Raw genomic sequence first — 23,921 nt, 5'->3', positions numbered from 1 at the left:
AATGAAGTGTGTAAAGAAGCGTGAGTTCCCCCGATAAGAAACTGGTGATTTCTAATAAGTTACTGATGGCGTACCCTTTCCCGCCAGAGGATAGGTCACGTTGGGAGATATCCCCTAGGGTGGATAAGGCGCTCACACGTTTGTCAAAAAAGGTGGCACTGCCGTCTTAGGATACGGCCACCTTGAAGGAGCCTGCTGATAAAAAGCAGGAGGCTATCCTGAAGTCTGTATATACACACTCAGGTACTATACTGAGACCTAAAATTGCCTCAGCATAAATAGTGCTGCTGTAGCGTGGTCTGATACCCTGTCAGATAATATTAATACCCTAGACAGGGATAATATTTTGCTAACATAGAGCATATTAAAGACGTCGTCTTATATGAAGGATGCACAGAGGGATTTTTGCCGGCTGGCATCCAGAGTTAATGCAATGTCCATTCTGCCAGGAGGGTATTAGAGACCCGGCAGTGGACAGGTGATGCTGCCTTAAAAGGCACATGGAGATTCTGCCTTACAAGGGTGAGGAATTGTTTGGGAATGGTCTCTGGGACCTCGTATCCACAGCAACAGCTGGGAAAAAAAAAATTTTTTTTTTTTACCTCAGGTTTCCTCACAGCCTAAGAAAGCACCGTATTTTCAGGTACAGTCCTTTCGGCTTCAGAAAAGCAAGCGGGTCAAAGGCGCTTCCTTTCTGCACAGAGACAAGGGAAGAAGGAAAAAAGCTGCACCAGACAGCCAATTCCCAAGATCAAAAATCTTCCCCCGCTTCCTCTGAGTCCACCGCATGACGCTGGGGCTCCACAGGTGGAGACAGGTGCGGTGGGGGCGCGTCTCGGGAACTTCTGGGACCAGTGGGCTTGCCCACAGGTGGATCCCTAAGTTCTGCAAGTAGTATCACAGGGATACAAGCTGGAGTTCGAGGCGACTCCCCCTCGCCGTTAGCCTTGCCTGCTGCCCTCGGAGAAAGGGAGGTAGTACTGGCGGCAATTCACAAGCTGTACTTCCAGCAGGTGAAAATCAAGGTACCCCTCTGTGACAGGACGATACCGTACGGAAGCACTCGCAGCTTCCGCGTCCCGTTGACTGCGCACAGAATGGAAGGTCAAGCCGCACGAGGCCGGACCACATAGGGGATTCCCGCTTACCGTCAGTAACCGCCTGTTACTGACTCCACCCACTGCACTGTGGGCGGGTTCTCGCTGCCACCACCAAACTCCTAACCTGCCGTGGCGTTTGGAACCACGGTTCTGCTCTGTATGTGCCGACGCACTGCTTTACCACACCTGTGTGGTGTCGACGAATCCCCACTAGCCACTTGCTAGGCCTCTACCGGTAGCTGGCGGAAGGCGGAGCTTGGAGACGTCAGGTGCTTCCCTGGACAGCCGGAGAACGGGGCTAGGTTTGGCCTAACCCTGTTGGTCACAAGATGAAGCAGTCTTCTTGAGGCAAAGGTGTTTATTGCTCAAATAACCTTTAAAAAGGCTTCTCCCTATTGCTAGGGGCAACAGCATACAATCAAGATGTTTTCAGCAGAAGAAGATGTTACAATACACAATCCTATGGGCCAACTGCCCTTCTTTATCCCTCTCCAAGACCCCTTACCACAGGGGGTAAGCCCGCCCTGTGGTGTACAACCAATCAATGTTTACCCATGAGCTGTGCATGCTCTGGTCTCATGCACACCTAACATTGTTCCCTATGGACAGTGGGGAGTGGTCGGTCTCCTTTGACGCTCCTACCTTGGAGAATCAGGATACTCCCCGGTGCCGTCCAGTCTGGCTGGGGGGAAGTTTTCCCTCCTAAATCTGACTTCCAGAAACCTGCCCGGGACCCCTCTCACTGCCTGCAGCCTGGATTTGGGCTCCAGAGCTGGGCAGCCGGGCTCCCCGGTCCAGGTTTCTTGGCACTACGGCTGATCTCCATGGAGCTCCAAGAAACCACTCAGCTTGTTTTATAGCTAAGCTGCTTCTCTTTCTCCCTGTGCCCATTGGAACTGTGAGGCTGGATGGGAAAGCATTCCGTTTTTAGGGAAAAGGTCTGGGAGAATCCATCAGCCTGCACAGCTATGGATTCCCCCCTCCTGGGACACACAATCAAGTAAGTGCATTTTATCTTTAAATACATTACATTTTAAATCACACTGTACATTTCCCTGTAACTATACACTGAGTCTGTGCCCTGCACAGACTCTACATACTCAGGCACTGCAGTGCCTTCCCTAGCCCTGCAGCCTGGCTGCTAGGGCTCTCTGTGTGCTGGAGGTATGGGGCTGGCTTCCCCCACCCTCCAGCCTGTCTGCCTGCCACTGGGGTCCAGGGAGCTGGCTCTCCCTGTCCCCCCAGTGTGGCACTACCTTTGTGGCCTCGCCGCACGCAGCGGCGCACCCCCCTGTACCTAAGCCCGGCGGCCCGGGACACTTGTCCCGGCCGCCGTGACTCTGGCTTTGTTTCAGCGCTGAGGCGCCGGGAGCGTAGCTCCCGGACCCCAGCGCTCACCATCCTGCTGGGCAGCCTAATTTCAGCCACGCCGCTAGGGAGCCGGCTAGCCCGGTCCCCCATGAGCGGCGCCTGTCTGGTAGCCTCGCTGCAGCGTCCGGCGGGGAGCCGGGCTGCAGCGCACCCCCCTCGCCGGCTAGCAGCCCGGGACGTCCGTCCCGGCTGCTGCGGCTGGCCACCCGTGCTGGGCTGAGGCGCCGGGAGCAGAGCTCCCGGCCCCCAGCGGCGGCTCTCACATAGAGCACTGCAGCGGGAGCCGAGCTCCCAGCCGCAGCGCTCACCCTTCTCCCCGGCGCGCACACTCCAGTGCGCCCGGGGCTACACTGACCGCTGCCGGGAGCGGAGCTCCCGGACTCCGGCGGTCAGCGGCTGCCTCCTCTCCCCCGGCGCGCACACACTGCTGAGCGCGCCGGGGGGCTGTCCTCACTGCCGTGGTCTCCGGAGGGGTCCGGGACCACGGCGCATATAAAATACAATTTAAACATTTTTAAACACTTTATAAACATGGCGCCTAGCGCCCACAGCATTTTTCAAATCTGGCGCCAAGCGCCCTTTGTCCCTCCAAATGGCGCCGGGCACTAGGGGTTAACCCCTTCAGTGCCAAAGCGGCCATTTGCCTCGTGGCTGGGGCTCTCCGGCCACACCCTCCTTCAACAAGGCCGGGGTTACTATTCCAAAAGGTTTGTGGTATCGAAACCAGACGGTTCGGTGAGACCCATTCTAAAATTGAAATCCTTGAACACTTATATACGAAGGTTCAAGTTCAAAATGGAATCGCTCAGGTCGATTATTGCAAGCCTGGAGAATTTCATGGTATCACTGGACATCAAGGATGCTTACCTGCATGTCCCTATTTACCCTCTTCACCAGGTGTACCTCAAAATTGTGGTACAGGATTGTCATTACCAATTCCAGACGTTGCCGTTGGTCTGTCCCCGGCACCGAGGGTATTTACCAAGGTAATGGCCGAAGTACTTATCCCGTACTTGGACGATCTCCTTATAAAGGCGAGGTCCAGGGAGCAGTTGTTCGTCGGAGTAGCACTATCTCGGTAAGTGCTACAACAGCACGGCTGGATTCTGAATATTCTAAAGTCGCAGCTGGTTCCTACGACGCGTCTACTGTTCCTGGGTATGGTTCTGGACACAGAACAGGATAAAAAGGGTTTCTCCCGGAGGAGAAGTCCAAGGAGTTGGCGTCTCTAGACAGAGACCTCCTAATACAAATACAGGTGTCGGTGCATCAATGCACGCGAGCCTTGGGAAAGATGGTAGCTTCTTACGAAGAAATTCCATTCGCCAGGTCCCATGCAAGGATCTTCCAGTGGGATCTGTTGGACAAGTGGTCCGGGTCGCATCTTCAGATGCATCGGCGGATAACCCTGTCTCCAAGGGCCAGGGTGTCGCTGTGGTGGTGACTGCAGAGTGCTCATCTTCTAGGGGGCCGCAGATTCGGCATACAGGACTGGGTCCTGGTGACCACGGATGCCAGCCTTCAAGGCTGGGGGGCAGTCACACAGGGAAGAAACTTCCAAGACTTCCCTACACATAAATGTTCTGGAACTATGGGCCATTTACAATGCCCTAAGTCAGGCTAGTCCCCTGCTTCAACACCGACCGGTGCTGATCCAGTCAGACAACATCACGGCGGTCGCTCATGTAAACCGACAGGGCGGCACAAGAAGCAGGATGGCGATGGCAGAAGCCACAAGGATTCTCCGATGGGCGGAAAATCATGTGTTAGCACTGTCAGCAGTGTTCATTCCCGGAGTGGACAACTGAGAAGCAGATTTTCTCAGCAGACACGACCTCCACCCGGGAGAGTGGGGACTTCATCCAGAAGTCTTCCAAATGATTGTACACCGTTGGGAAAGGCCACAGGTGGACATGATGGCGTCCCGCCTCAACAAAAAGCTACAAAGATATTGCGCCAGGTCAAGGGACCCTCAGGCAATAGCTGTGGACGCTCTGGTAACACCGTGGGTGTACCAGTCGGTGTATGTGTTCCCTTCTCTGCCTCTCATACCCAGGGTAATGAGAATAATAAGAAGGAGAGGAGTAAGAACTATACTCATTGTTCCGGGTTGGCCAAGAAGAGCTTGGTACCCAGAACTCCAAGAAATGATCTCAGAGGACCCATGGCCTCTGCCGCTCAGACAGGACCTGCTGCAGCAGGGGGCCTGTCTGTTCCAAGACGTACCGCGGCTGCGTTTGACGGCATGGCGGTTGAACGCCGGATCCTGAAGGAAAAGGGCATTTCGGAGGAAGTTATCCCTACGCTATTTAAAGCTAGGAAAGAAGTGAACGCAAACCATTATCACCGCATATGGCGGAAATATGTTGCGTGCTGTGAGGCCAGTAAGGCCCCAAAGGAGGAATTTCAGCTAGGTCGATTTCTGCACTTCCTACAAGTCAGAGGTGACTATGGGCCTAAAATTGGGTTCCATTAAGGTCCAGATTTCGGCTCTATCGATTTTCTTCCAAAAAAGAACTGGCTTCACTGCCTGAAGTTCAGACTTTTGTTAAGGGAGTGCTGCATAGTCAGCCCCCGTTTGTGCCTCCAGTGGCACCGTGGGATCTCAACGTAGTGTTGGATTTCCTGAAGTCGCATTGAGTTGAGCCACTTAAATCCGTGGAGCTACAATACCTCATGTGGAAAGTGGTCATGCTGTGGGCCTGGGCGTCGGCCAGGCGTGTATCAGAATTGGCGGCTTTGTCATGCAAAAGCCCTTATCTGTATTTTATATGGATAAGGCGGAATTGAGGACTCGTTCCCAATTCCTTCCTAAGGTGGTATCAGTTTTTCATGTGAACCAACCTATTGTGGTGCCTGTGGCTACTTGGGACTTGGAGGATTCCAAGTTTCTGGACGTAGTCAGGGCCCTGAAAAGTATATGTTTCCAGGACGGCTGGAGTCAGGAAAACTGACTCGCTATTTATCCTGTATGCACCCAACAAGCTGGGTGCTCCTGCTTCTAAGCAGACTATTGCTCGCTGGATCTGATAGCACGATTCAACTTGCACATTCTGCGGCTGGACTGCCGCACCCTAAATCTGTAAAAGCCCATTCCACGAGGAAAGTGGGCTCTTCTTGGGCGGCTGCCCGAGGGGTCTCGGCTTTACAAATTTGCCGAGCTGTTACTTGGTCGGGTTCAAACACTTTTGCAAGAGTCTACAAGTTTGTTACCCTGGCTGAGGAGGACCTAGAGTTTGCTCATTCGGTGCTGCAGAGTTATCCGCACTCTCCCGCCCGTTTGGGAGCTTTGGTATAATCCCCATGGTCCTTACGGAGTCCACAGCATCCACTTAGGACGTTAGAGAAAATAAGATTTTACTCACCGGTAAATCTATTTCTCGTAGTCCGTAGTGGATGCTGGGCGCCCATCCCAAGTGCGGATTGTCTGCAATACTTGTATATAGTTATTGCCTAACTAAAGGGTTATTGTTGAGCCATCTGTTGAGAGGCTCAGTTGTTATCATACTGTTAACTGGGTATTGTATCACGAGTTATACGGTGTGATTGGTGTGGCTGGTATGAGTCTTACCCGGGATTCCAAATCCTTCCTTATTGTGTCAGCTCTTCCGGGCACAGTATCCTAACTGAGGTCTGGAGGAGGGTCTTAGTGGGAGGAGCCAGTGCACACTAGTAGTCTAAAGCTTTCTTTATAGTTGTGCCCAGTCTCCTGCGGAGCCGCTAATCCCCATGGTCCTTACGGAGTCCCCAGCATCCACTACGGACTACGAGATATAGATTTACCGGTGAGTAAAATCTTATTTTATATATATATATATATATATATATATATATATATATATATCTCATGATGGGCATAGGAGTGGCAGGTGGCACCAGGTATTCTGCAGGTGCCAGCACTTTGTGTGGGGAAGCTTCTAGGCTTCCTCGGGACCCCCTGCAGTAGGAGCGGTTGGCAGTTGGTAGTGCACAGGAGGAGGAGCACAGGAGGAGGAAGGGTGGCGTGGCTGGCAGAGATAGGAGGGAGAGGCAGCCAGAGTGACTGAGGAGAGGGAGCGCACCAACGTGGCGAAGCCTTCCCACGGAGGAACCGGAGCTTCAGGTGGAGAGATTGAGCGCAGGGCGGACAGACAGCCTTACCTTGCCCTACAGGTGATTGTTGCTGAGGCGGGGCCAGTGGCGTAAGTTCGTCCCAAATGCCCGGAGGCAAGATAAATATTGGTGCCCCCCCCTCGCCATATATATACATATATGTATGTATGTATAGATATATATATATATATATACACACATTAAAATATATATATATATATATATATATATATATACAGTGATCACAAAAACGCGCTATAGCGCGTATTTTACTCCATAATGAGGACTGGGGACTCGCTTTTACAAAATGAGTGCGTCCCTGGGGACGCGCTCCGTTGTAGGTAGTCCTGTACTCCTTTGATCTCTCTGCCCGGTCCCGCTGCCAATCTTGTGGCTTCTTTGAAGTCACGGCCAATCGCAATAGTCTCCCTCTCAAACCCCTCCAATAGCCGGGCTTCCGGGAGGACTGTTAGACGGGGAGGAGGAGCTGTTGGTGCCTTTCACTCCCGTATGCAGCTGCGGCACCCGGCGTACTCAGAAGGCGGGACGAACTGCGGCGTTAACAGGCTTTCTCGGCAGCCACCCGTCTCCTCCCCATCCCGGCGCTGCTATTCACTTCTCCCCCTCACCGCCGCGGCCACTCTGGATGCGGGGGCATATGCCGGTGAATTCCAAGGCTAGACGCGGCATCTGCAATGCTGAGTCCTGAGTGGCCGCGGTGGTTAGGGGTATAAGTGAATAGCAGAGCCGGGATGGGGAGGAGACATGTGGCCGCCGAGAAAGCCTGTTAACTGCGGCCAGGTAATTAAGATGAAGAGTTTGACATGCAAGTTCATTTGTTTATCAGCGCAACGTACTGCGGCCCTTATTATTCTGTGCTTCATATGCTCATCATTACACATGCATATTGTGCAAACGCTGAGAAACTGTAACACCACCAGGCTTAGTGTTAGACCCATCTAACCAGACCGCTAACCTATAGCGTCCCAGCTGCAGCAGCCTGCTCTCCATGCTGGAACTTGTAGTTCAACAACCAGACACCTACAGCACACCTCTCAACTTTTTATGAGGTAAAACTGGGACAATAGCATACAGGCAAGCAAATAGCGCCCCTGACCACTGCACCATTACATTCCCTAAAAGCACCCTGTACCCCATTCACCATCACCCTCCTCTCTCTGCCTACATTAAGCACTTTTGGGAGGTATGCTGATCTATACCATACACAGCTGGGGTGACACGAATAACAGAAGGCGGCATCATGGAGACGTAGCTTTCACACAGAGGGGGCAGCCATTTTGTGAGGGTCAACCTACAAATCAGGAAAAAGCAGTGCCTCAGATATCAGACATCGCACCAGCGGTAGTTGTACTGGAATACCAGTCGCCAATATCCCTTTATTATTGCCAACATCACTACCTTACAATACCTGAAACCTCTACCAGCTATAATGGTTATTCTGCAATTTTATGTCTCAAGTGTCCCAACACCTCTTAGATTGTAAGCTCATTTCGGTAGGGCCATGAACCAGAACAACTGACTGAGGTTTCACCAACAAAGCAGCGCCGGGATGGGGAGGAGACAGGTGGCCGCCGAGAAAGCCTGTTAACGCCGCAGTTCGGTCCGCCTTCTGAGTATGCCGGGTGCCGCAGCTGCATACGGGAGTGAAAGGCACCAACAGCTCTTCCTCCCCGTCTAACAGTCCTCCCGGAAGCCCGGCTATTGGAGGGGTTTGAGAGGGATGGCAACAGCTAACGATTACAACACTGGGGGTGAGGGCAGTGCCCAGCATACACCAACACAAATGCACACATTGGCCAGCATAGTTACCCCACCCCCATATACCCACACCCTCCATACACCCTCCAAAGCCACACAGTGCCATCACATCACATGCACCCCACCAACCACACAGTGCCCATCATACACACACCCAATATCCACACATTGCCCATTACACACTCACACAGTGCCAATCATACGCACTCCCCACAACGTGTTCACTTTGCCCATTATACACACACCCATCTGACACCCCCTCCACTGACACCCGTGATCACTGTGTCTGGGGACAACAACTGGGGCTCCGAGATGGTGGCTACAATGTGTCTAAGTGGTCACCTGGCGCAATGTGTGTAACGTGCTGTACCTGGCGCAATGTGTATAACGTGCTCTGCCTGGCGCAATGTGTGTAACGTGCTCTGCCTGGTGCAATGTGTATAACGTGCTCTGCCTGGCGCAATGTGTGTAACGTGCTCTACCTGGCGCAGTGTGTGTAACGTGCTCTGCCTGGCGCAGTGTGTGTAACGTGCTCTGCCTGGCGCAGTGTGTGTAACGTGCTCTGTCTGTCGCATTGTGTGTAACGTGCTCTGCCTGGTGCAATGTGTATAACGTGCTCTGCCTGGCGCATTGTGTGAAACGTGCTCTGTCTGTCGCATTGTGTGTAACGTGCTCTGCCTGCTGCAATGTGTGTAACGTGCTCTGCCTGCTGCAATGTGTGTAACGTGCTCTGCCTGCTGCAATGTGTGTAACGTGCTCTACCGGGCGCATTATGTGTAATGTGCTCTACATGGTGCATTGTGTGTACCGTGCTCTACCGGGCGCATTTTGTATAACGTGCTCTACCTTGTGCAATGTTTATATTTGCTTTACCTGGTGCAATGTATATAACGTGCTCTACCGGGCGCATTGTGTATAACGAGCTCTACTGGGCGCAATGTGTATAATAATGCGCTCTAACTGGCGCAATGTGTATAAAGTGCTCTACCTGGCGTAATGTGTATAACGTGCTCTACCTGGCGCAATGTGTATAAAGTGCTCTACCTGGTGCAATGTGTATAACGTGTTCCACCTGGAGCAAAGTGTATAACGTGCTGTAACCTGGTGCAATATGTATAATGTGCTCTACCTGGTGCAATATGTATAACGTGCTCTACATGGCGCAGTGTGCATAGGAGGTTCTACTTGGTGCAATCTGTATAAGCGCACTACTGTGTGGTGTAATGTGAAATGGCACTATTATGTGGCCACGCCCCTTCCCCATGAAGCCACGCCACCTCAAATTTTGAGTCGCGCCTCCGGCGCACACTGCCTATACTTTGCGGTCTAGTGAGGTGGAACACCAATTCACTTTTTGCCTAAGGGCACCAAAATGTCTAGTTACAGCTCTGGTGCAGGGTGTCCTACATGCTACACAGCCCAGCAGCACTGTCACCCCATCCCCCCCATCTTGCAACACTTTTGTAGTGTCCAAACAAGATTAAGATTAATAAGAACCTTCATTCCGATGGGACCCAGAAAAAGACCGGTAGGACCCCAATTTTTAAAAGTGAGGGGTCCCTGGGACCCACTTTTTTTTTGGATCAGCGCGATCACTGATATATATATATATATATATATATATATATATATAGAGAGAGAGAGAGAGAGAGAGCGAGAGAGAGAGAGAGACAGAGAGACAAGGAGAGAAAGAGAGAATGTTCTGAATAAAAAAAATGGGTATATATATATATATATATATATATATATATACACACACACACACACACACACACACACACACACACACACACACACACACACATTTCATTGACACTTCTTTTAAATCACACCTTTCTTAGCAGTCATACCCAGGATTAGAGCCCATGACCTGTTACACTGAAGGTAGACACCTTACTGATATAGCTATTTGCTCCTGCTTAGCAAGACTGCGGATTCTAACCATGGGGGTCATTCCGAGTTGACCGCTAGCTGCCGTTGTTCGCAGCGCAGCGATCAGGCTAAAAAACGGCACTTCTGCGCATGCATATGGCGCACAGTGCGCACGCGCGACATACTTTCACAAAAGCCGATGCAGTTTCACACAAGGTCTAGCGACGCTTTTCAGTCACTCTGCTGATCCGTGAGTGATTGACAGGAATGGGGCGTTTCTGGGAGGTAACTGACCGTTTTCCGGGAGTGTGCTGAAAAACGCAGGCGTGTCAGATACAAATGCAGGCGTGGCTGGGGAAACAGGGGAGTGGCTGGCCGAACACTGGGCGTGTTTGTGACGTCAAAACAGGAACTAAACTGTCTGAAGTGATCGTTAGCTCGGAGTAAGTCTCGAGCTACTCTGAAACTGCACAATCTTTTTTTGTAGCAGATCTGCGATCTTTTCGTTTGCACTTCTGCTAAGCTAAGATACACTCCCAGAGGGCGGCCGAAATTCACATTATAGCACACGGTATGAGCAGAAATTCACATTATAGCACACGGAATGAGACTAAATTCACATTATACACACTGAATGAGCCGAAATTCACATTATAGCACACTGAATGAGCCGAAATTCACATTATAATACACAGAATAAGCCGAAATTCACATTATAGCACAAAGAATGAGCCGAAATTCACATTATAGCACACTGAATGAGCCGAAATTCACAATATAGCACACTGAATGAGCCGAAATTCACATTACATCACACAGAATAAGCCGAAATTCACATTATAGCACAAATAATGAGCCGAAATTCACATTATAGCACACTGAATGAGCCAAAATTCACATATCACACAGAATAAGCCGACATTCACATTATAGCACAAATAATGAGCCGAAATTCACATTATAGCACATTGAATGAGCCAAAATTCACATTATAGCACACAGAATAAGCCGAAATTTACATTATAGCACAAAGAATGAGACGAAATTCACATTATAGCACATTGAATGAGCCGAAATTCAGATTATAGCACACTGAATGAGCCGAAATTCACATTATAGCACACAGAATAAGCCGAAATTCACATTATAGCACAAAGAATGACCCGAAATTCACATTATAGCACAAAGAATGAGCTGAAATTCACATTATGCTACATGGAATGAGACAAAATTAAGGGAGAGTGACAGAGGGACAGGAAAAGTGACAGCAGGGACAGGGAAAGTGACAGCAGGAACATAGGGATAGGGAGAGTGACAGTGAGAGGGACAGCAAGGACATACAGTAGGGACTAGGGAGAGAGAAAGGCAGCAGGGTAAGATTACCTATTTAGCAGTGGCGGTGCTGAAGATTCTGTGGTGTGCGATGGATGAGGTTGCGGTCGTCATGGTGAGGAGGAGGTGCAGAGAAGGACTGAGGGCGGCGGCGGGACGTCTGAGGGTGGCGGTGTAGAGCAGGAGGCAGAGGGTGGTGACGGTGCAAGGATGAGGAGGCTGTGGTCTGCAGCTTTGCTGGTCCTATGACCACGGCGCTACTATTTCAAATCAGCCGCGGACCGGCAGCCAATGAGGAGCGGGAGAGAGAGCTCAATGCGACGGCGGGGGGTCTTCAGCGGTCAGTGCTCGAAGAAGTGCCGGTATGCCATACCGTTGTATACCTGCCCACTTCGTGCACTGCATATTATATACATATATACACATATATATATATATATATATATATAAACTCTGATGCCAGACTCTCGCTGTAATGGGATAAAGTAGTTGGGCGTTTGCTTATAGCAAAATACTAGCAAACATCTAAGAATGCAGCACTCAAAATAAGACACTGTCACAGTGCTGCTATTTATGCCACTGTTACTGTGTCTTATTTGTTGTGCTGCATTTTCAGATGATTGCATATATTATATATATATATTTATATATATAAATAATATTATATAGATTAAAAAAATATTTGGTAGCACTGTGTGTTCCCCCTCACATGCCCCCTCTCCCAATAGGGCTTGCACATAGTGTACAGTTTTCAGGAGTCCACACTCCTGACTGTGACAGCCAGTTCCGCTTCCTTGCACTGCACCCTCTCTCCTGGCGACTGCCGATGCTGTGTACTGGCGTGCGGCGGCTCTGGTTTGTGGTCGGATGTCACATGACATCCGTGACCCAGAGCACAGCAGCAGAGAGCATAGAGAGGAGGAGCGAGCGCCGCTGATGCTGATAGGCGCTGCGCTCGCTTGTTCGTCGGCTCCTCTAGCAGCTCCAGCTGCACTACAGAAATTAATAATGTGTGGATGGGACGGGGGACAACAGAGCAGGTGCCGTGCCCCCTTCAGGACCAGGAGCCCGGCGGCAACGGACTCCGCTGTCTCCGGGAGTTCCGCCCCTGGGCGGGGCTGTGACAGAGGAGTGGAGCCACTGATAGGGACTGACTGCAGCACCTATCCAGGGAGTTGGGGGAGTGGTCCCATGGTCATCGACTCAGTGGATTGCAGCCAGACTCAGCCCACACTGCTATAGCAATCCCCATATGCTCCATTGGCTAATTATATATGTACCTGAGACCGGCCACACTCATAATCCAGGTAGCATTCAGAGTATAGCCCAGTCAGCCCCCTATTGTGAAAGTCGTTGTAAAACTATGTATAACTCTAAGCCCCTCTCCTGCCTGTACAAGTAGGAAGATCGGTGATTCCTTTTGGATATACAGGGAGACATATTACCGTGCAAAGACTTTGTTGTGTCACCAATATTGGATTATAACAGACTATGGGGGTGATTCCGAGTTGTTCGCTCGCTAGCTGCTTTTAGCAGCATTGCACACGCTAAGCCGCCGCCCTCTGGGAGTGAATCTTAGCTTAGCAGAATAGCGAACGAAAGATTCGCAGAATTGCGAATAGAAAATTCTTAGCAGTTTCTGAGTAGCTCCAGACTTACTCACAGATTGCGATCAGCTCAGGCCGTTTCGTTCCTGGTTTGACGTCACAAACACGCCCTGCGTTCGGCCAGCCACTCCCCCGTTTCTCCAGACACTCCCGCGTTTTATTCTGGCACGCCTGCGTTTTTCCGCACACTCCCAGAAAACGGACAGTTTCCACCCAGAAACACCCACTTCCTGTCAATCACACTCCGATCACTTCAACGATGAAAATTCTTTGTTCGGACGTGACTAAATCTACTAAGTTTTGTGCTAAAATACTAACTGCATGCGCACTGCGTACCATGCGCATTTTTGCCTTAATCGCCCCGTTGCGAAAATCAGCAACGAGCGAACAACTCGGAATGACCCCCAATGCACACTGTGAACTGTTTGTCATTAAATGCTCATATCATCATCCGTTTTCCCCAGAGACTGAGAGTGCCACTTTCTGGGGCTGCATGTTATTACACCATATCGGGCAATATCTAAATAACCGATTACACCCTGGCAGTGTAATACAGGAAGCGATTATCTTTGCCCACCTGAAGGCGGATAGAGGAGGTTACCAAATTACTTGCCAGGATTGTTGCAGGGACAAAACTGAAGTGGAGACACTGCGGACAGCTGGTGACACCCTGATCCTTTAGCAAGTGATGCTTCAACTACCGTAAGGGTCATAGCCTGGTACACCCTCACCAGGCAAGGGAGCTGAATGATTTTCCCCTCGTTAGAAGTGTTACCAGAGACCTGTTATAGATACTGTTCTAGATGAATGCTTTCTCACCCCCATAACTTTAATAGACTACAGTAACCCGTGGAATACAGACTTACCTAAGTAAGACACTTCCATACTTCCATTCACATCTTACTTATCCCCGAAGGATAGGGGAGCGCTGTGTTTTTACTGTACAGTGGTAACTCCAACAAACCCCGGGTCTATAGTCAAATCGACTATAGTGCAGGTACCAACTTTTTTGTGTTGCATGCATAAAACCTGTTCAATAGGATTGACAAGGGAGGAGTAGAGTTGTTTTACGAGAATGTATTGAATGTACACCTATTCTGAAATATTGTATACTATGATTGTGTACTACGTTACCCCTATCATATAAACCATTATAGAAATAACTTACCTGATACAGTCTGTTGCGTTCATCAGAGCTAAGGGAAAAGGAAGACACCGCCGAAGAGCAGGTAAACCCGGTAGGCCACTAGTGAGATACGGTACGGCTACAATTAAATTACTAGATCCTAAGGTTACCTGAGTTTATGTTTAGTTATTGAGCACTTCAACCCTATAACCCATCACAGGCAGGCTTACCCAAGCAAGCCTGGGAATCGTAGCTTGGGTGGAGGCACTAGAGAAAAGGTATATTATAACCCGAGTGGGAAAGCAGGGTTTACATATATACATGTAGTATATGTACATCATGTACTCCTTCAGTCTGCTGTACTCACAGATACTAATGACGCCTCAAATTTGTTTATTTTTTTATTTCAGGTTCATCACCCATAGCTTCCACAGCATCCACCCCAAGTAGTGACTCTGCCACCCCCAAGTGTTTAAGCCCTTCAGAGGAACCTCTGCTGGCGAGCCCATCATGTGCCACCAACAACGAGCTTGAATCTTCATATCTAGATTCCAAAGAAGGAGACAGACCTCAGCCAGAAGGGGCAAGCAGTGAGGCGTCGGCTGGGGGCACCACCGGCATCCTGCACCTGGACTGCATGGCGCCGGACGAATCACCTGTAGCTCCAAAGGAGGAGGAGACAGAAGAAGCCATAGAACGGTCTCCTTCTGAGGTTCTAAACCACGACACGCTAGATACAAGAATCGTAATGGGGGAAGAAACGTCTTGTAGCCCTGAGGAAATAGAAATTGTAAGCAGGGTGGGCACCATGGCTCCTGAGAATCAGGTTATTCCTGAGGAAACAGATGAAGCAGCAATGCACTTACATCACCCTAAAGCTGAAACGTCTGTGGGGAATTCAGGACGGGACACTGAGGAAGTCAATGAGTCTTCTGATGATTTGCACTTTGAGTACAAAGAGACCAGCAGAAAGTATGCTTTGAAAGATGGCCTATTTTCTCAGGGTGAATACGTAGCTGATGTGCCTTCATTTGTCAAACCCACCAAAGAGTCACCCTACAGCTCCACCGAAGGGGATGTCCCATCATTACACTCCAGGCCTGCAGACTCTGACCTGTACACCACTGCTCCATCCACACCCGTGAAAAGCATCTACACCCCGTTTAGACAGCATTCCTTCTCAAAAACTGTTCTGAACGATGAGCAGTACGACACTGAAAATGACAATATGTCTTCTCCTCCCACATCACCTTCAGGGTCTTACATCACTGCAGAAGGGGGTAGCTGGACCTCCTCAGTCACCTCTAGTGGCTCTCCCTCCTGTTCTCCAAACTTGATGGCTGAGGTGGACACAGTTGAATCTCCTATTCCTTATCAAGACCACATGACACCTCATGGGGAAGGTCTTTGTGAAGACCCCTGTTGCATGTCCCCTGACATGTTAGATGAAGACCTTCCAGAACTATATGATGGAGACCTAGACCCTGAAGACTTCTCTCCCGACAATGTGGAGCTCTTAGATGGGTACCCTAGTGATATACAGTCCAGTGTCGAGGATGAGGATGAATGGGAAACTGACTTTTCACCATCCTTTACTAGCATTCCTTTGTGTCCTGAATATATTAATACTGCTGCCTCCATTGTTCAAGAAATAGAGGAGGCCCAGCAAGCATCTCAGGCTAGCTGTTCTACTGATATCGATAGCACCCTACAGTCATCAAGCTCAACTGAAACATATTCAGAATTACCAAGAGCCAGCATGCCAAGCACTGAAAATGACCTCATGATTCCTGCTTTCATGCTGCCATTCCAAGGAAGTCTGGTTTTTGAAGCAGAGTCCATGGAGATCACATTGTTCCCCCAAGGAGAATCAGCTGAAAGTGAGGTGGTTATTGGGGAAAAAGAAGAAGATGGTGGCTGTGACGATGATAATGATGATGACGATAGTACCTCCGCCTCATATCTCCATTCACTGTCTGAGACTTCCATCAATGAAGGGGTTGACGAGTCCTTCGCTTACCAAGACGACACATCAGAATCCTCAGACTCAGCCTCTTATAATGGAGACGAGGATGTCAAGCGGTACGTCACAGAGGAGTATGCTGTAACTACTGATACTGCTCCCAGCACCACAGAGGCCCCTGGCGCAGCTCAACATGACACCTCTAATTCCGGATGTGAGAGTGAGATGGAAACATCATCAGACATGTCTGACACTGATGACGAAGGCGCAGCATTCTCAGCTCTTAGCGTAAATGGTGCAGGTGTGGTTGGACATGATAGTCCATTTCTAGAGGGAAGTGACAACCTCAATGAAGCTTCTGCTGCAAATGAAGAGAAAGAATTAAGTAGTCAGGAAGAACATGATGAAAGGGTTGCATTATCCCCTGCAGCAGAAGGTCTTTCAATTCCTGAGTCTAAAGAGACTTGTATCACTCAAGGCAGTTCAAGTGAGCTAGAAGACTCTACTGCCAGTAATGCGCCCCATGAAATGTACAGAGAAGACCTAAGAAGCAGTTTAGTATTAGCATCAGACTCTGAAACTGGGGCTAATTCCTTGAAACCAGAATTATCCCAGATATTAGAAGAAAGAGCAATGAGGCTGTGGTCTGATAGTGTAGCAGAACAGCCATCATCGTTGTCATCATCATCATCATCATCATCATCATCAGATATGGACCATATCCTTGCAGCAGGGATCAGCAATGTTGGCGAGTGTTTAATTGCTTGCTTTGATACTGACGAGGAGCTGGATACTCTGTCACCTCTAAGCTCCATGGGGCAAAGCCAACAAGATGAACACAAAGAGCGTTATGTAAGCGGAAGGCAGTCCTCCATGGCAGTGCAGCTGGCTGAGGATGTTAATTATTTCACAGCTCAGTGTCCGGATGATGAAGATGCAGAAAGGCCAACATTGCAGAGGGACACAGATGCCCTCAAAGTCTCAGAAGAAATCACAGGACATTCAACGTTTACTTTAGAAGTGGAGGAACAATACAATGAGGAATCACAAGCTTTGGAAAGACAAAAAGAAGAGGAAGCACCAGAATCTGGGTCACAGCATAGAAGAATGGACACCCATGTAGAGGAGAAACCTGAGGAAGAGTGCCTATTTGTATGTTATGATTCTGATGAGGATCCAGCAGATGTGGTACCACTGGACCGCCCGTCACTCCTGGCTCAGATACATAAACAACAAGAGGAAGCGGCTAATCACGTCACACATCAGTCACCGTGTCCAACAGACACAACACATGCAGCATTGCAGGAAGATACACAACTAGAGAAAGTGAATGCACATCTTGGAGGACGTATGGTGCAAACAAGCTCTTCGGAAAATAGGACTATACTTAGAGATTTAGAAATTGAAATTCTGGATAAAAGACACAACATATGTCAGCGTTCAGGTAAAGCCGTTACTGGCGATAAAGAACCAGAAACATCCCTGATTAATGCAAACTTTAAAGATAATTCTAATAATTCCATTACAAGTGAAATCCCTTCAAAGGCAAATCAAAATAATTATCCACACAGCATTGTCCCTGATCGGACAGACTTCAACGTTCCCCAAAATAATAACTTATCCAGCTGTAGTGAATCATGTGACATCGCTCTGACAGCCCAGGTGCTACCGACACAGCCCAAAACCTCTCTACCACCACATTTACCTTCAGATAAACCCACAGATCTCACAACCAAATCCGTGAGATCACAGAAGGGCAATGTGCCCATGGAACCATCAGAGCACCTTCCAACGTTTAGTGTTTTTCAGGGTACATTTAAAAAATGCCCTTATTTTTCAACGAGAGAAGATCTGGATGAGCACTCTCCAGGCCCCAGTGATGCAGCTACTATAGCTCATGTGGAGAACAAGATGCTTGAAACAAGTTGTGGGAAAAAAGTTTCCAAAATCGAAGAGTCCACAGACATATGTGACCATCCTGTGTATAAGGAGCCACCAGATCGGAAGAGTGTTCTTCAGGGCAACAAACAGCCCAACAAACGGGGAGGTAGCCAACAGTCTGCTGGTAGTAGTCTTGTTAACTTACGGCAGGAAAAAACCTCAAACGCGGAACTGAAGAGCAGTGATATGGGAAATAGTCAACCAAGGATGGGCCCAGTTGGTAAATCCCCCAATATTTCACAACTGGCAAATAAATTGGAACTTGAACGAGACACTGCAGGTGAAAATGTCACGTTAGAAAACAGGTTGCCATCCTTCCATAATCAAGTCCCAGGTATTTCAGATGATATAAAGAACGCAGATGGTGGAGGCAGCACCCCTAGCCAGCAGATCAATCCTTGTTCTTCACTTCCTCCAAATGTTCTCTTCGCTGAGAAGTCAGCAGGAAAATATATTTCGGGAAAGCCTGGCCCCATAAAAAACAAATCTACAGATACCAAAAAGTGTGTTGCTATGGGAAAGTTAGATAACCTTGAATCACGTATACATTCTAAAGACCACAGAGATAATAGTACAAATATCCACATCACTGCAGACTCAGAGACTGATCATGCTGTGTCCTTGAATAATAAAGCCAGGCTATTAATAGATGCAAACCAGAAACTGAAGGACACACTTTCCATATTCGAAGCATCACAACATCCATCGGGGGATACGTGTAAAGAGCATAGATCTGGTGACACCACAAGGCAAGCTACTTCCACAACACGAATGGACAAAGTAGAGACATCCAGTGACTTCCAAGAGATGTCCATGCTGCTACAAGGTTCGTTTGGCAAGCTGGAGGCATTGGATCTTAGCGTTCGGCTGAGTTCCACAGAAACCAGTGCTTCCACCCCCTCAAGTAAAACTACCAAGGTCATCAAGAATGATGGCGCTGAGGGTCTATCACAAAACAAGCAGATTACGGCGATATCGGCAACGACCCAGGCACAGAAGGCCGGAAACGTCTGTGATTCGGCAAAGCAGCAGGTTGTTCGAGTAAGCCATGCAAATCCTGAAGCCTCAACAAAAACTCTGAAAGAGATGGAATCCACATTGGAATTCAGCGTAAAGAAGGAGGATAGTATTTCTTCTAAAGACAATCAGACCCCTGAGAACAATGGCGACGGTGAAGGGAGGGTGGGGGATCGCGTTGGCCTTGAATTACAGAAGGTATCTGATCAGTCGCCACATGATAGAAGGCAAGGTGAGGTGCACAGCGATAACAGGAAACGGGACAGATGTGTAAATAGTAGGTTTAGTGAGGAGCTGAGGACCTCTCACCTCACCACCAAGAACCTGGCAGATGAACAGAAGGGCCGATATAATAACCGGACTCAGCCGTCGGATGCTGAGCATCAGTTATCTCTGCATGTTGCCCCCCAGACTGAAACTGCACTAAGCCCTCCCAATTATGCATTAGAAACAACCCTATGCTCTGCTGTAAGTAAAGTGCCTCCTGTGAAATCTTTCTACCCAGTGCCTGGTGGGAGCCCTCAGGACCAAAGAGTGGTCACACCTCTGGCTGCTCCTGAAACCCTGCTTACCAAAAAGCTTCCATCAGGTAATTTTGGTTTATTGTATTACTCTGCCATCTGTCTCATGCTAGTTAAAGCCATCCTTAGACCTTAGGTCTCCGTGGGGTCAGGTCAAGAACACACCGTAGTAGATGTCCTCAGAGCGAGGAGATGGACTGATTTCCTGTACAGCAGACCCAGCTCACAGCAGGTGGGGTACTCTGTGATTACCAGAGATGGGGGATTCTAGAGGGGCAGGAACTCTACACCTAATAAGAAGACAGGTTTTTTTTGTCCAACACTCCACTTCCAGATGGCACCTTCACGTTCAACCATCACCTACATACACATATAAAGAAGATGTTACGAATTTTAGAGCATTATCTTCAACTGGTCAGTGTCAAGATCAAGATAAAACCTGTACTCCCACCTAAACCCCTGTACTCCTACTTGACTCCATGTACCCCCACCTGAACCCCTGTACTCCCACCTGAACCACTATACTCCCACCTGAACCCCTGTACCCCCACCTGAACCCCTGTACCCCCACCTGAACCCCTGTACTCCCACCTGAACCACTATACTCCCACCTCAACCCCTGTACTCCTACCTGAATCCATGTACTCTCACCTCAACCCCTGTACTCCCACCTGAACCACTATACTCCCACCTGAACCACTATACTCCCACCTGAACCCCTGTACTCCCACCTGAACCACTATACTCCCACCTGAACCACTATACTCCCACCTCAACCCCTGTACTCCTACCTGAATCCATGTACTCTCACCTCAACCCCTGTACTCCCACCTCAACCCCTGTACTCCTACCTGAATCCATGTACTCTCACCTCAACCCCTGTACTCCCACCTGAACCACTATACTCCCACCTGAACCACTATACTCCCACCTGAACCCCTGTACCCCCACCTGAACCCCTGTACCCCCACCTGAACCCCTGTACTCCCACCTGAACCACTATACTCCCACCTGAACCACTATACTCCCACTTCAACCCCTGTACTCCTACCTGAATCCATGTACTCTCACCTCAACCCCTGTACTCCCACCTGAACCCCTGTACTCCCACCTGAACCACTATACTCCCACCTGAACCACTATACTCCCACCTGAACCACTATACTCCCACCTGAACCACTATACTCCCACCTGAACCACTATACTCCTACCTGAATCCATGTACTCTTACCTGAACCCCTGTACTCCTACCTGACTCCATGTACCCCCACCTCAACCCTGTACTCCCACCTCAACCCCTGTACTCATACCTGACTCCATGTACTCCCACCTGAACCTGATTCCATGTACCCCACCTCAACCCTGTACTCCCACCTCAACCCCTGTACTCCTACCTGACTCCATGTACTCCCACCTGAACCTGACTCCATGTACCCCCACCTCAACCCTGTACTCCCACCTCAACCCCTGTACTCCTACCTGACTCCATGTACTCCCACCTCAACCCCTGTACTCCCACCTCAACCCCTGTACTCCTACCTGAATCCATGTACTCCTACCTGAATCCATGTACTCTCACCTCAACCCTGTACTCCCACCTCAACCCCTGTACTCCTACCTGAATCCATGTACTCTCACCTCAACCCCTGTACTCCCACCTGAACCCCTGTACTCCCACCTCAACCCCTGTACTCCCACCTCAACCCCTGTACTCCTACCTGAATCCATGTACTCTCACCTCAACCCCTGTACTCCTACCTGACTCCATGTACTCCCACCTGAACCTGACTCCATGTACCCCCACCTCAACCCTGTACTCCCACCTCAACCCCTGTACTCCTACCTGACTCCATGTACTCCCACCTGAACCTGACTCCATGTACCCCCACCTCAACCCCTGTACTCCCACCTCAACCCCTGTACTCCTACCTGACTCCATGTACCCCCACCTCAACCCTGTACTCCCACCTCAACCCCTGTACTCCTACCTGACTCCATGTACTCCCACCTGAACTTGACTCCATGTACCCCCACCTCAACCCCTGTACTCCCACCTCAACCCCTGTACTCCTACCTGACTCCATGTACTCCCACCTGAACCTGACTCCATGTACCCCCACCTCAACCCCTGTACTCCCACCTCAACCCCTGTACTCCTACCTGACTCCATGTACTCTCACCTCAACCCCTGTACTCCTACCTCAACCCCTGTACTCCTACCTGACTCCATGTACTCTCACCTCAACCCCTGTACTCCTACCTGACTCCATGTACTCCCACCTGAACCTGACTCCATGTACCCCCACCTCAACCCCTGTACTCCCACTTCAACCCCTGTACTCCTACCTGACTCCATGTACTCCCACCTGAACCTGACTCCATGTACCCCCACCTCAACCCCTGTACTCCCACCTCAACCCCTGTACTCCTACCTGACTCCATGTACCCTCACCTCAACCCTGTACTCCCACCTCAACCCCTGTACTCCTACCTGACTCCATGTACTCCCACCTGAACCTGACTCCATGTACCCCCACCTCAACCCCTGTACTCCCACCTCAACCCCTGTACTCCTACCTGACTCCATGTACTCTCACCTCAACCCCTGTACTCCTACCTCAACCCCTGTACTCCTCCCTGACTCCATGTACTCCCACCTGAACCTGACTCCATGTACCCCCACCTTAACCCTGTACTCCCACCTCAACCCCTGTACTCCTACCTGACTCCATGTACTCCCACCTGAACCTGACTCCATGTACCCCCACCTCAACCCCTGTACTCCCACCTCAACCCTGTACTCCCACCTCAACCCCTGTACTCCCACCTCAACCCCTGTACTCCTACCTGAATCCATGTACTCTCACCTCAACCCCTGTACTCCTACCTGAACCCCTGTACTCCCACCTGAACCACTATACTCCCACCTGAACCACTATACTCCCACCTGAACCACTATACTCCTACCTGAATCCATGTACTCTCACCTGAACCCCTGTACTCCTACCTGACTCCATGTACCCCCACCTCAACCCTGTACTCCCACCTCAACCCCTGTACTCCTACCTGACTCCATGTACCCCCACCTGAACCTGACTCCATGTACCCCCACCTCAACCCCTGTACTCCCACCTCAACCCCTCTACTCCTACCTGACTCCATGTACCCCCACCTCAACCCTGTACTCCCACCTCAACCCCTGTACTCCTACCTGACTCCATGTACTCTCACCTCAACCCCTGTACTCCTACCTGACTCCATGTACTCCCACCTGAACCTGACTCCATGTACCCCCACCTCAACCCCTGTACTCCCACTTCAACCCCTGTACTCCTACCTGACTCCATGTACCCCCACCTCAACCCTGTACTCCCACCTCAACCCCTGTACTCCTACCTGACTCCATGTACTCCCACCTGAACCTGACTCCATGTACCCCCACCTCAACCCCTGTACTCCCACCTCAACCCCTGTACTCCTACCTGACTCCATGTACTCTCACCTCAACCCCTGTACTCCCACCTAAACCCCTGTACTCCTACCTGACTCCATGTACTTCCACCTGAATCTGACTCCATGTACCCCCACCTCAACCCCTGTACTCCCACCTCAACCCTTGTACTCCTACCTGACTCCATGTACTCCCACCTCAACCCCTGTACTCCTACTTGACTCCATGTACTCCCACCTGAACCTGACTTCATGTACCCCCACCTCAACCCTGTACTCCCACCTCAACCCCTGTACTCCCACCTCAACCCCTGTACTCCTACCTGACTCCATGTACCCCCACCTCAACCCTGTACTCCCACCTGAATCTCTGTACTCCTACCTGAACCCCTGTACTCCTACTTGACTCCATGTACCCCCACCTGAACCCCTGTACTCCCACCTGACTCCATGTACTCCCACCTGAACCTGACTCCATGTACCCCCACCTCAACCCCTGTACTCCTACCTGAATCCATGTACTCTCACCTCAACCCCTGTACTCCTACTTGACTCCATGTACTCCCACCTGAACCTGAGTCCATGTACCCCCACCTCAACCCTGTACTCCCACCTGAACCCCTGTACTGCTACCTGAACCCCTGTACTCCTAATTGACTCCATGTACTCCCACCTGAACCTGACTCCATGTACCCCCACCTCAACCCTGTACTCCCACCTCAACCCCTGTACTCCTACCTGACTCCATGT

At 50.0% G+C, this 23,921-nt stretch overlaps 1 protein-coding gene across 1 annotated transcript in view; it reads left to right on the top strand.

Moving 5' to 3' along the window:
- The window catches only part of LOC134928648 (uncharacterized), a 157,383-nt gene that overhangs the window by 82,681 nt on the left and 50,781 nt on the right, over positions 1-23,921 (top strand). Inside the window, exon 2 of the mRNA XM_063924597.1 lies at positions 14,690-19,789. Within this exon, the coding sequence (XP_063780667.1) occupies positions 14,690-19,789 (5,100 nt within the window). The remainder of the gene's footprint in view (positions 1-14,689; positions 19,790-23,921) is intronic.

Source organism: Pseudophryne corroboree, chromosome 5 (genome assembly GCF_028390025.1).
Source record: "Pseudophryne corroboree isolate aPseCor3 chromosome 5, aPseCor3.hap2, whole genome shotgun sequence".
Taxonomy (NCBI): Eukaryota; Metazoa; Chordata; class Amphibia; order Anura; family Myobatrachidae; genus Pseudophryne; species Pseudophryne corroboree.
The sequence above is the reverse complement of the archived record's forward strand: the minus strand, read 5'-3'. Positions and strand labels throughout refer to the sequence as shown.